At 35.2% G+C, this 14,924-nt stretch overlaps 1 protein-coding gene across 3 annotated transcripts in view; it reads left to right on the forward strand.

Annotated features, from left to right (window-relative positions):
* The window catches only part of LOC149801590 (ceramide glucosyltransferase-like), a 132,274-nt gene that overhangs the window by 13,320 nt on the left and 104,030 nt on the right, over positions 1–14,924 (forward strand). Inside the window, exons 1-2 of one of the 3 annotated variants that reach the window (XM_089955842.1) lie at positions 1,959–2,080; positions 11,646–11,719. In XM_089955842.1, the coding sequence (XP_089811968.1) occupies positions 11,714–11,719 (6 nt within the window). In that variant the 5' untranslated portion in view covers positions 1,959–2,080; positions 11,646–11,713. Of the gene's footprint in view, positions 1–1,958; positions 2,081–2,287; positions 2,357–11,645; positions 11,720–14,924 lie in introns of those variants that run through there. The other 2 variants (XM_089955843.1, XM_089955841.1) reach the window with 2 other exon arrangements.

Below are 14,924 nucleotides of genomic sequence, written 5' to 3' on the forward strand. Positions count from 1 at the left end.
GATAACGAGTATTTGAGAGTATCTCTCCTCAGGCTGTTAATTGATGCATGTTGTGAAAAGCATGTTGTGAAAAGTCTTTAGACCCAAATATTTGAATTGTGCAGTTATAAGGAGTTTCTTTAATGCCACATTTGTAAATCATTCATGGTGTCTGATCTGAAATTGAAATTTACTGATTAAAAGAAGAATTGAAGATACTTTTGATGTGAAAAACTGAGCAACACATTGCATAAAGCACAAATTAAAACAAAAATCTAAAACAAATTGTAAATTATATTCTGCTTCAAAAAATAGAACTAAGCTTATGTTTTAAGTTTAGGGTCTTTCATTAAATAAGTGTAATGAATGTTGAAAAATATTAAAACATGTTAATATAGATGTGAGACAGGTAGACTTTATAAAATCAGAGAGTATGTACTTTATGTGTTTTACAGTATGTGACAAGCATAATCTGTCTTCTAAGAATGCCATACATACCTGTTTGGAAGTATGCTGAATTGCTCAAGTTAAAACATATCAGAGCACATTTTTGAATGCAGATTTTGAATATAAACAAGTTTTTGAATGAATGAAAGTAACCTTGAATATAAAGTTGATGTTCATACGTGACAATGGCATCACAAAATATTAGCAATAATATCATTAGCTCTCTCTTAAAATTGTGGAAAAAATATATTGAGCACAGTTTAGGGTAAAATCCAGCTGAAACCTCAAAATTCAACCAGTGTATATAACTTTATAAGTGGTTAGTTAGGGAGGACAAGGCACTGTTTGAAGTACTTGTGTGCAAAAGCTTATTTCTAAATGAAATGGACAGGACAAGTAAAAATGTTAAAGAATGAGTATATTCTCCAAATCATTGGTCAAGCAGGGCAAGGGACTATTTGTAAAAAAAAAGTTCAGAAAGCCTGGAATGATTATATTATTCGTGCAGTTTTTCCAGTTTGTAAAGAAATTGTATAAATTCAGCCTAGGTGAAGGAATTTCATTGGTCCCATTGACTTCATTGTTATAAACCATAGTAATAGTGTTGTTTATACTAAGACACATATTCTTAACCATTAAGGTACTTAGATATGCACAATCACTCTGTGAAGGAGATTGGTGAAAATGGGGTACAGACAAATAACCCCAGAACAAAATCACCCTTGGACAAAATCTCCACAGCAAATTGAACAATAGGACATTATCTGCTCCCCCAGTCTAATCTGAGCCCTTTTTTAACTTTTTCAACCACCACAGATATGCATCTCTCTGTCAGCTTGAACACTTTGAAGTTTTTTGTCAACTTTATACAACATGTATAGCGTGCATCTTAGATATTAGATCTTAATATGCAAGGAGATTAAGATGCCTAATGATCGTTTTCATCTACAGCTGATTGCACATACATATGCACAGTTACCTTGCATTCATAAGTAAGTACAGAGTATACTGTAATTGATGATAGTTGCTATATATTGGGAAGTATTTACAAGATAATCTATTATTTTATTGGATAAACATGAAATTACATAATTACATAATTAAATTTGAGGTATATTGATGATATCTCACATTTCATTTTTTCTTCCCTCAGGTGTAAGTACTTGAAAACTAAGCCATAATTTTATTGGATAAATATGAAATTTCATAATTAAATTTATTATTAGGTATATGTCACATTTCATTTGTCCCCTTTCCAATTTCAAAATAGGCCAGTATATTTGTGAATGTTGAAACAGTTAAAAAAACTTAGGCTGGGAGAGAGGATTATGTCCTATCTTTCATATTGTTTAAGGGAGGTGGATTTTGTCCTACACCAGGTGAAACTTTATGTTATATATGGTAATTCTTAGTTGTGCAGTGTTGTTTTCAGAGGTTTGTGGTCACACCCGATTGGTCCTTTTGAAACTGAGTTTCTTGCCCAAACCTGACCAATGAACCCAGAATTCTTTTAAATTGGTAGGCTTGTAGAAATCAGGGACCAGTGAGTAAATATTTTAGTCCAAGCAAGGTTAAATTTTAAATGATCATTTTGACAAATAGGTTGAGCCAGCAACTTTCTTCAAATCAATCAGTATACTGAATATAGATACAGGTGTGTATTGTGTAGATCAATAGCCTACTGGCTGTTTTGCTACAGCTAATTTCAGTTGTAACCTTTACATTTAGGTCTGTTTACATACAAGTGCAAGCTTGCAGAACAAGTTTCAGCATGGATGTGGTAATTAATATATTGACATTTCACTCATTATAATGATTTGGATAAGGTTGTGCGTACCAGATTTCATCTGGGAATATTTCAGCAGGTAAGGGCAGAGTGATGCCTCATAATCAGGACTGGAAATATCTGATCTGATCTTTTACACAAATGGTATATTTGTAAAATTGTATTCAAATTGTTTAATTTTTATTAATAGGCTATTGTTTTAAAATTTACTACATACTTTTCTTTTCCTTCTTAATATTTAGGTAGCATTACTGATTCCGACTTTACACAGCTTCAACATTTGCTGCACAAGTCAGAGAATAGCATAGAAGTGAATTTTTTTCATGCAACTCATTGTGAAAAAGTTAAGTTGCTGTATCATTATCACATGTGGGCATGTGTGATTAGATTTCATTTACTGCATTTCTATATCAGTAACCCCATACTCAATTCACTTTATATTTGGAATATATCATTACACTCCCTCTTCTCTCATCACCAATTCTGGCAGTGAATTTTGCTCAGGGCTATAGGGTCAAGAATAAAATCAGTGGCACATTTGGGTTACTATTTTTTCATCACTTCCATCTTTTCCCTATTCCGTTTCCCCATTCACTCCATATCTGGAATATACCATTGTTAGATTTTTTTCTTTCTCAGTACCGACCGCTCCGGTGGCCTAGTGGTTAGAGTGTCCACCTCGGATGCGGGAGGTCGTGGGTTCGATCCCCGACTGAGTCATACCAGAGACTTAAAAAATGGTACTAACAGCTGCCTTGCTTGGCGTTCAGCATTAAGAGGTTAGTGTTAGGACTGGTCGGCCTGGTGTCAGGATAATGTGACTGGGTGGGACATCATGCTACATGTCTGCGGCATGATGCCCCAGTGCTAGACATAACTATAAACTGCCACACTGCAGACATCGTAGCGATATGACTGAAAAATTGTTAAAGCTACGTTAAAAATCAAAATCACATCACATCACATCTTTCTCAGTACCACTCATGCCCATGTATCCCTGGGTTGAATCATGGGGTCAGGAATTGTGCTCTAGATACATTTTTTTCCATCACATATATTTCCATAATTTGTTATTGACTTTTTCTTGGAGTACAAATTCATCACATACTGACCTCCTACATTTTACCACCCCTGCTCAAAGACCTTTTCTTGGATGGGATTTATGGTCAAGAAATAATTATGAGGGCACATTTTGGTTATAGCTGTTCTTCCTTAGCAGTATGACTAACCCAATTCACTTTGTGTAAGGAATTTTTGGTTGTCACAATCATGTATTTCTCTTCCTAGTTTTACCACTCCTTTCCCTGGGTTGGATAATAGGATCAATATGTTGGACACTTTTCTGGTTCTGGTTTTCTATAGCTCGCATACATTTCAAAAACTCCTAAATGAATTCTTATTGTGCTAGGAACTTTACATTAGAGATTCACATTGTGCTAGGAATTTTTTGTTATGCATTTTTTCCTTTCTTCAGGGTTTTGTTCTGTACTGTAGGACACCTGATGATTAAAGTTTCGATTTCACCACTTATGTTTTAATAATCCAGTTTATTTCATTTTTTTATTATTATGATCCCAGACAGCAAGGCCAATATTCTGCCAACTGCCATAACTCCCAGATTTGCAGACTACAATAGTTACATGTGAGTCACATGTGTGAATCATTCTGTACAGGGAACAGTTTTTAAAATCCATGTTTGTTCCATGGGCAACCAGCTTTGAAAATCAGGTTGCCTAGCTGATTTTTAGGATTGTCCAGTAAATTATTGTACATGTCCCCAAGATTGTTATAACCAAATTATTTGATGACTTTTGTCATATGTATAGTTAATTCTAAGTGCACATGATACTGGTAACTATCAGTCCTGCTAAATAAAAGTGTCACACACATACATTCATATTTAATCTTTCTCTCATGTTTAATGTATTTGAGATCAGCAAATGTAAGATAATCAAACAATTTTCTTTCTTTTTTTCAATTTTTTTTCTTCATGGTCTCATGTTATCTGTCAGCTTTCTTGCAGATGGCCATCAGTGACCACAATCATGGATATATTTTATGTTTATCTGAGTTTACATAATTACAGTTCAAGTTATCTTTAATCCAATACTATTAATTATGTGTCTAAACAGTAAGAGAACTGTAAGCTTTCCACACAAGACTTATGTTGAGCCACTTCATCACAAGCCAGTATCGCTGGAAACAACAGTTGTGATTGGTTTAATATTTCAAACATGCCATATTCTTTTAGGTTACAGAATCAACTGTAACATGCTGAATCAGTGAGTGTCCATTTCTTCAACAGACCTATGAAAAAGTTCAATACTAGACCGTAGACATTCAGTTTTTCAAGCCAAAGAAATCACTGCCATATGTCAGAGTGTTTACAAAAGACAATCATTCACGAGTCTTGTTTTTTTAACAGTTCACTCAGTGGACTGTGATTACTTAATCATATTTTGTTGTTATTTTTCGATGTCGAAGATGACCATAAGATCACTAACTGGTTTGATTTCAGTAAGCATGTGGTCAGCTTTGTGCTCTGAATTGTCTTGTGGCACACTGGACAGGATTTGCTGCATGGGGTTGCTTGATCAGTGGATGCAAATCTTAGAATTATGTTACTAGTGCTTCTGCACTGCCTATGAACCTACTTCAATGAGTTGTCCTTTCTCACAGTGAGATTCACACAGGGCATTTATCTGGATGTTGAATTTGGATGTTTCTGTACTGTTTAGGATTGTTCTTCTTCTCTGGTCTATCTGTTGATGAAGTGTCCTTTAGTACACTTTCCAGGTGCCAATGGTGATTGGTGTCACCTTTGTCATTTTTGTGTGAATTTTTACCACTAAGGTGGGATCCCCTTCAGCCACACTATGCTGACCAGTGGGAGCAAGGTGTCCACTCTGGTTCAACAGTTGCAGATGTTTACTGTTTCTCACCATAGAGGAGGCATAGCCTTACCATGACTATGACACACATCTTAATCAAATATTGAGTAGGTGTCACATGTGGATGAGTGAGGCTCTTACCTTCAGCAATTACTCAAGGCTCAATTATGGAATTATAAGGAGATAATTTGGGCACTCTACTGTAGGTACCCAGACCAGCCATTCAGCAATCAAATGTTTGTTGCTGTAAAATATATAAAATTCCATTAAAATTTTTATAATTATAATTTTTAAAAATACTTTTTGGTTGCCCAACCAAACTTGGACATTGGTACGAAAGGTTGCCCAGTATTAAATTTTAGTTGTCCCAGGATACCAGGCAATTGATTTGTTCAGTGTCTGGTATCGGTTGTACATAGCTTTCATTCAGTAAAATTTACAACTTGATATTGATATATTCTGGACGATATTAACATAAGTTTTTGGAAGATTAAAAAAAATGCTAAATAGCCTTTGAAATATTATATATATATATATATATATATATATATATATATATATATATATATATATATCCAAGAAATTTGATATAACAGTAGTACTGTAATTAGCGTAGTCATTATAAGGGTTTCATCCACTGTTCTAAGGGTTTCATCCACTGTTCTCATTATTTCCACTTCACTTTCAACTATTTGCCCTGGGCATTGACCTGACAGATATATGTGAGGCTAAGCAATTGATAGATCATAGGTTAGTCAACTGTCACATGGCAAACATTTCAATAACTTGCTGGTGGTTTTATGCTGATTGCACATGGGACACAACATACTCAAAGTTGTGCAGAGGCTCAAATGATGAACCTCAGCTGCAGTGCATACCTTGCCACTGTCCACTGACAGTGGATCATATTTTTTTTAGTTTATTGATTTTCTTCCTGTGAGACAAAAATTATTTTTTAAGTGTTAATTTGATTAAGGTACTTTATGATGATGCACCACCAGAGAGAATTTTGTACTCTGAGTGAATGCAATTTATGTAAAATAGTTTGACCCTATATTTGATAGGGGTGAAACAATACACCTATGTCACATATTAACGTGTATCACAGTACACAACCTATGATATACATATAGATAGATGCAAAGAATACAGAGGCAAATGACTACTATTACAATTAAAGATAGAAAGCTACTTTTATAAGGCAGACATTGTTTTGAATCACTTCTTCAGCTTCAGTGTCAATGTTATATTGAAACAGCAACAATTACTGATGGATTGAAGCATCATTGAATTGTTTTGCCCTAATATTTGAATGATTTTGTATTTTTTACCATTATCTTTCATTAGCTCACCTGGCTATTAAAAACCACTAGACCAGGCATGACTGCTCCAGTGGCCTAGTGGTTTTAGTATCTCCCTCGGAAGCGGAAGGTCGTGGGTTTGATCCCCAGCTGAGTCATACCAAAGACTTACAAAAATGGTACTAACAGCTGCCTCGCTTGGCGCTCAGCATTAAGAGGTTAGTGTTAGGACTGTTCGGCCTGGTGTCAGGATAATGTGACTGGGTGGGACATCATGCTACATGTCTGCGGCATGATGCCCCAGTGCTAGACATCACTATAAACTGTCACACTGCAGACATCGCAGCAATATGACTGAAAAATTGTTAAAGCTACATTAAAAATCCAAATCACACACACATAGACCAGGCATGTGAAACTTCCTCCAGGTCACAGGCTGGATAAGCTACTTTAAAGCCACCCCCTTTGGTGGATAAAACCAGATCATGGGCCAGATCTGGCCCTTGTGCCATAGTTTGCACTTGCCAGGTATAGACCTTTCAGATTTATACAAATGATGCCAATCCACCATAAAATTTGGCAGCAGTTAATAAATATAGTTAAACCTTTGATCAAATTGATCTTGAAAACTGCTAGCTTAATTAATAAAATCTGACAAAAAAATAAATGTGGCAGGAAGATTTTCACACTGTATTGTATTGGCACTCATTTTTAATGTTTGGTATTGCTTCTGATGTTGTGTTACCTGGGGGAGGTTGAAGGTTAGCAGAAATATTGTACGTTATTTTGGGTGACCTTGAAACATTTGTGCATAGTTGACAAATGCACATGCATTTCAAAGCCTGAAAAGTTTTATCGAATGTAAGATATAGAAATGTGCTCTGGTTTTGGCTCCTAACATGTTCATTTTTTTAACTTCATGACATTTATTGGGACTTCTTTTCTCTTTTCTTTCATTTTTAAATACCTTAAGCAAAATGTTGGCATATGGAAGGATAGAAATTTGCAAATGGTCTGTCATGATAGACTACTTGGTGTTCTGGTAGATAATAACCTATTATGGACTGAACATATCAAACATATCAGTAAAAAAAAGTCAATTCAAGTTTATGGCTTCTTAGAAGGATAAGACATTTTCTCCCTGAAAGGGACAGAAAACTATTTTATAACAGTTACATACAACCCTATTTAGACTACTGTGATTCAGTATGGGGTAATTCATATGGTAAAAACAGCAAAGCTGGCACATCTTCAAAAAAGAGCATTAGGGCTAATATCAATCCAGAAAGAAAGCAAGGAAAATTTAGCTGGTAAGTTAAGAATATTACCTTTTAAAGACAGAATCTGTTTGAGAAAAGCCAAATTAATGTACAGGATATCCCAGAACAGTGCTCCTGAATATTTACAATCACTATTCCAGTGTAGGCTACCTGGTAATACTCCCCACCTGCGATCCATGTCTACCAAACAGTATAAAATTCCCAATCCAAGTAAGGAGTTATTTAAAAAAAGTTTCCAATACTCTGGAACTCTGCTCTGGAATAGTATTCCAGTTGAGATTAGAAATGCCCACTTCTATTTCCTTCTTCCAAACCCAATATATCCAGTGGCTTCAGAGATGCAGCTAAAATAAATAAATTCCTTTGTATGAGGGCCTCAAGGTAGATTAGTTCTTAGCTATTTGTGTTACCCTCTTTAAATAAGGTCATTATTATTATTATTATGCCAGTATATGTTTATATACCAAAAAGTAGCTGGATGAGTTGCATAGAGCTTGGTATTAATAAAGACTTAAATTTCATTCATGTAATGTACCTACCAGTGCGCTGAATAACTGACATGTTAGAAGAGTCTTTGATTTCTTTTGGGATATTGTTCCATTTAATGACCCTTGAGTATTGGAAACTATTTTAAAATAATTCCTTCTTTGGTTTTGGTGGACCACTCTGGTGGCCTAAGTGGTTAGAGCATCCACCTTGGATGCAGGAGGTCATGGGTTCAAACCCTGGTAGAGTCGTATCAAAGAGTTAAATGGTACCAGCAGCTGCTTTGCTCGGTGCTCAGCATTAAGAGGGTGTTAGGACTGGTTGACCTGGTGTTAGATTAATGTGACTGAAGCGCTTGATGCCTAAGTGCTAGACATCCCTATATACTGCCACACTGGAGACATCGTGGGGATATAACTCAAATTGTTAAAGCTACATTAAAAATCCAAAACACACCCACACCCCATACCCTTTGGTGTGGGTGCTGAGGGTTTCTCAGATTTTAAAATTATTTCTTAAGTGAATTGGGTAGATTTAACAGAAACTTTATATGTCATTTTGGGTTTCCAGTTGAAGACATTCTTGAAAAGTTAGGATGTTGAAAATATCCATACCATAGTCTCTATAATGTTTTCGGGTTGCCCATCTAATATTATTGTACAGGCTTGTTTTTGCATTTAAAATATTTTCCTAATGTATTAACATTGGACGTATTTCCCCATATGATATTACAATAGCAAAAATGAGACTGAGTGTAGCTCTTGTTAAAAGTGTCACAGTACTATTTTGGAATAAAGTACTTTGTTTTTCTTAATAGCCTAAGATTGGAGTTTGTTTTCTTTGTAATGAGACTTGTATGTTCAGATCAAAGGAAATTATTGTCAACAAAAATACATGTATCAAGAGTTTTGTCCTTGGAAACCATTTTCATTTTTTCATTATTATAGAAAAATTGCTCAAGTCATGTCTTTAATTTTGCTCTTTTGTTGGTATGTTGTTATTAATGAAACCTTTGTTTTATCTGTTTTTACAATCATGAGCTTGTCCTTATATCATTTCTGAAGCTGACTGCTCTGGTGGCCTAATGGTTAGAAGTGTTTATTTTGATTGGGTGTATTTTTACATAATGTATTGTCAGGGTCTATTCTAAGACACATAACTGATGGATTCACTCTAATTTCTAAAGTATCATGGCAAAAAATTAATAGAATGAATGAATATAGAGCATGATATTTTCAAGCACTACCTTTATTTTTTCATTAAATTTCTTGTATATTTACTGCTACGGTGGCCTAGTGGTTAGAGTGTCCGCCTCAGAAGTCATGGGTTTGATCCCCGGCTGGGTCATACCAAAGACTTTAAAAAATGGTACTGACAGCTGCCTCGCTAGGCTCTCAGTATTAAGAGGCTAGTGTTAGGACTGGTCGGCCTGGTGTTAGGATAATGTGACTGGGTGGGGCATGTCTGTGGCATGATGCCCCAGTGCTAGACATCACTATAAACTGCCACACTGCAGACATCGTAGCGATATGACTGAAACATTGTTAAAGCTATGTTAAAATTCCAAATCACACACACACATATCTGAAGCTTGTTTATTGCCATTTCAAACTTATTTTCTAATGGAAAGTACAGGCCCTGATGTATTGCATGCTTGCCAATGGAAAGTACAGGCCCTGATACATTGCATGCTTACCAATGGAAAGTACAGGCCCTGATGCATTGCATGCCTACCAATGGAAAGTACCAGCCTAGATGTATATTGCTTACCAATGGAAAGTACACACCCTGATGCATTGCATGCTTACCAATGGAAAGTACAGGCCCTGATGCATTGTATGCTTACCAGTGGAAAGTACAGGCCCTGATGCATTGCATGCTTACCAATGGAAAGTACCAGCCCAGATGTATATTGCTTACCAATGGAAAGTACACACCCTGATGCATTGCATGTTTACCAATGGAAGGTACAGGCCTAGATGTTACAATATTGTTTTCAAATGGAGAATGCTGTCCCTGCATGTATTATATATTTACGAATGGAAAGTACAGGCCTAGATGTTACAATATTGTTTTCAAATGGAGAATGCCAGCCCTGCATGTATTATATATTTACCAATGGGAAGTACAGACCCTGATATACCACATATTTACCAATGGAAAATGCAGACTCAGCATGTATTATGTTTACCAATAGAAAATACAGGCCCTGATGTATTAAATGTTTACCGATAGAAAATACAGGCCCTGATGTATTGTATGTTTACCAATAGAAAATACAGGCCCTGATGTATTAAATGTTTACCAATAGAAAATACAGGCCCTGATGTATTAAATGTTTACCAACAGAAAGTACAGGCCCTGATGTATTATATGTTTACCAACAGAAAGTACAGGCCCTGATGTATATTATACATTTACCAATAGAAAATACAGGCCCTGATGTATTAAATGTTTACCAACAGAAAGTACAGGCGCTGATGTATTATACATTTACCAGTGGAAAATACAGGCCCTGCATGTGTTATTTGTTTACTAAGAGAAAGTATAAGCTCAGATATATTATGTATTTACCAATGGAAAGTAAGGCCCTGATGTATCATATGTTTGCTAATGGAAGGTACAGGCCCTGATGTATCATATGTTTGCCAGTGTAAAGTAAGTCCCTGATGTATCATATGTTTGCCAATGGAAAGTACAGGCCCTGATGTATAATATGTTTATCAATGGAAAGTAAGTCCCAGATGTATTAGGCCAAACCAAAAAAATTGTTTCTGGTTGCACTGGTTAAAAAAATAGGGTAGGCAGGTTTTTTTAAAATATATATTTAATGTGATTTTGCTTTTGAATTTAAAAAGTTATTTTTTTATATTATTTTAACCATGTGGACGGGAGAAAGTGCTTGGATCGGCAATGAGAAACAGTGCCAGTCGGCTACCTGGAAAGACATTTACTTTTTCGGCCTTATATGTTCATGAATGCAGTATACAGATGGCTGTATTAAACAAAGAATACAGGTCCCAATGTATAATATATTTATCAATCAGGTCCTGATGTATTTTATGTTTACTGATGGAGTATAGAGGCTTTTTTTGTAAATTTATAAGGAGACTGCATGTCTAGATTTATTCTACATTTACCAGTGGAAAATACAGTACTTGATGCACACGTTTACAAATAGAGAACATGGTTATTTAGACATCATATGCTTGCCAGTGGATATATGATAGGTATTCAGACCCAGCTGATGTTTGCTGTTTACAAATGGAGAATAGAGATCCTGAAGAATTTAATGTTTGTTGACCAATGAAGAATACAGAATGACTTAATTACATGTGTGTCACAGAGTGTGATGTTGAAAGTATTTAGGTTAGATGTTGTGGAGAATTAGTTTACACCTGGGGCAAGGTAGATTTTATGTACCTGTACAGAATGTTTATATGTAGTATGCATTGATTATTTATTTTTTCTTCAGATCGGTGAACTGAATTGACTTAATCTGATGACTTTGGCCCATCTGTTCTTTGCTGCTGACCTAAGGAAATGACAGTGAGTACCAGAGTATACCTGACCTTTGCTTATCAGTACTGAATATGCTTTTTGCGCCTGGCTTCTTTTAAATTTGATAAAAATTTTGTCAGTTATATAATAGTAGGATTGGAGTAGGCCTGTAGTACTGCTACAGTATATTTCTCTTGTTTATGTTGTAAATCAGCCTTTGAGCATAATTTAAAAGTGAATTGTTTTTAGGATAAGTAAATTGTTATTCTCACAGATAATGATTTTAAAAAAAACTTTCAAAAGGCATAGTGTATTGTCAAAAATTCTGTCTGTTAATTGAGCATACACATACATGTATCCCCATCAATCAAGGCACAATGTAGAAAGTATCAAGTTCAAAACACTTGATAAAAGTAATAAACCATCTTGAATTTGTGGGATGTATCTTTCTTAATTTTACTGGTCAAGGGCCAGTTGAGCATATGGGATGGCCCATTGTCCGACATTCTCAATTAGTTAGCACAAGTTTGCTATTGCTGCTCTCCCTAAACTGCTTGGAGGATTGCGATGAAAGTTTACATGCACAATCATCCCAAGATCTAGTTGGTTCTAATGTAAATGATGATGATCATATCCAATGTAGCTGCCACAGCAGCCATCCTGAAAATATTGTTATTGCTAATGAGTACTGTAAGTTGATGGTAGTATTAAGATGGGGTTTTCACTAAAAGACATTATTATGTTAGTCATTTGTGAATGAAAATAGTGCCAATCTGTTGTTCAGTAGCCATCCTGAAAATCTTGTTATTGTTATTTCTCCTAAGTGGAAAATCACATAAACAGTGTGTTTTCACAAGAAGACTTCTTATGTCTAGTTGGTACTAAATGAAAATGGTGCCAATCTGATGTCCATTATGAGTGTCATGATAGCTCTCTTGAAAATCTTGTTATTGCTACTCCTGAACAGAAAGTCATATTGTAATGTAGTTTTGATGAGGAGACTTCTTATTGTTTCTTGTTTTTCCTAAATGAAATTGTACCACTTGGACATTCCAATGATAATCTGGCTACAGCTGCTCCACCTCACATCAGCATGGGCCAAATCTCAAGCAAGACTTCTTATGATATCTGTTTGGCTCTAAATGAAAATGGTGCCATTTTGACATTGAACATGTCCATCATAGAGGCCATTTTCAGAATTATATTATTGCTATTCTTTCTGACCAGTCATATGGTATCAAATTGTCATTAAATAAAAACTCTGCTTATCTGATATCCAATATGGCCGCTACACAGCCTTGATTGCATTGTGTTTTCAACAGAATAATTATGATGATGTTGAGTTGGTACTAAATGGCCTTCTGTGAAAAAATAGTCACTGTAACCTATATTTCTTGATGTAACAATTTGTACTAACCTTTGCATTTAGCCTATTTTCTCAGGCGCTATTACCGGTGGACTTGCTTATGTATGTGATTGTATCATGAGTACTCAAACCACAAGTAAAACCTATGTCATTGATTGATATTTCATGATTCAATAATTTGTGCTTACAGTTGTACTGAACTAAGTTTCTCCTGGTAAGTGTTTATGTTTAGATCATTTTTTCAATGCACAACTGCACATACAGTGACATGAAGGGCATTCAGCTAAAGGAAAATAAATTCTTATTTTCATATGTATCATGTGAATGTAATAAGCCAATGAAACTTCTATTTGTATTCTCGGAGCAGCTTTAAAAATACATACATGGCTGATTAATTTCAAACATTCATGTCAGTATGGCAGTCAGGGCAAGTTCTGACATAACTTAGTCACATCCAATGTATTACTGATACATTGGTTTGTTTATTCGCTGTTGCTAAGTTTGGAACTGTTAAAGTACTTGTATCACACATGACAACAATATTAAATTATCTAGCAAACAATGAAGATTAATTCAGATTAAATTATCTAGCAAACAATGAAGATTAATTCAGATTAAATTATCTAGCAAACAATGAAGATTAATTCAGATTTTGAAGATACAAGAGGAGACAGTTTTTAAGTTTTGTCAGAAGTTTTGTGCAACCACCTCTGAGAACCTACCTCTTTCATTACAGAAAATAACCATAAATGATTTATCAAGTAAACTAAAAATATTATAAAGATGCTGCTAAGATATATACTGTTTCAAATGAAATCAAACTGCATTAAAATTATGTCCAAACTCTAACAACTATAATAAGATCAAGTCACCTTCAAGTGTTATCTTGTCACATTTTCAGAATGGACTAAACAGCATCACATATTAGGACAGTTACAATTTTCACATAGCCAGAATGGACTAAACAGCATCATGAGTTAGGACAGTTACATTGCAAGTTAGGACAGTTACAACTTTCATATAACCAGAATGGACTAAACAGCATCATAAGTTAGGAAGTTACAACTTTCACATATTAAACAGAATGGACTAAACATCATCATAAGTTAGAATAGTTACAACTTTCATATAACCAGAATGGACTAAACAGCATCATAAGTTAGGACAGTTACAACTTTAACATAACCAGAATGGACTAAACAGCATCACATGTTAGGAAAGTTTCAGCTTTCACATAACCAGAATGGACTAAATAGCACCACAAGTTAGAACAGTTACAACTTAACATAATCAGAATGGACTAAACAGCAACACAAATTAGGACAGTTACAACTTTCACATAACCAGAATGGACTAAACAGCATCATGAGTTAGGACAGTTATATCCTAAGTTAGGACAGTTACAACTTTCATGTAACCAGAATGGACTAAACAGCATCACAAGTTAGGAATGTTTCAGCTTTCACATAACCAGTGTGGTTTGTCAGGTTGTTATGCTGCCACTGTGGTAGGTGTTATGGTTGGGGTGGGGTGCTTCCAATATTCTATTTAAATTATTACAGAAGTCCCACCCAAGCTCTATTTTAGTTGGAAGTTAAATTTGTGAAAGATAGATGTAAAGCTCAGAGCCCCCAGTCAGCAATGCCGAGGGTTAAATGATTGAATATGCAGAAAAAGGTGAAATTCAACAAATATCAATTTAATGACAATTCAGTAGTCAAATGGTTAAAATTTCCCATGTACTCTCCTTCCGCTCGACCCTGTAATAGCCTATTGCATTGTTGGATTAGTAGTTTGAGAAAGCTTTCTACTGGTCCTTGTATTCTACTCATCTGTGTATTCTTCTCTCCTATTCCTCCAATTCCTTCTCCGCTTCCTCCCAACTTC

Source organism: Sinohyriopsis cumingii, chromosome 4 (genome assembly GCF_028554795.1).
Source record: "Sinohyriopsis cumingii isolate HCF-2022 chromosome 4, ASM2855479v2, whole genome shotgun sequence".
Taxonomy (NCBI): Eukaryota; Metazoa; Mollusca; class Bivalvia; order Unionida; family Unionidae; genus Sinohyriopsis; species Sinohyriopsis cumingii.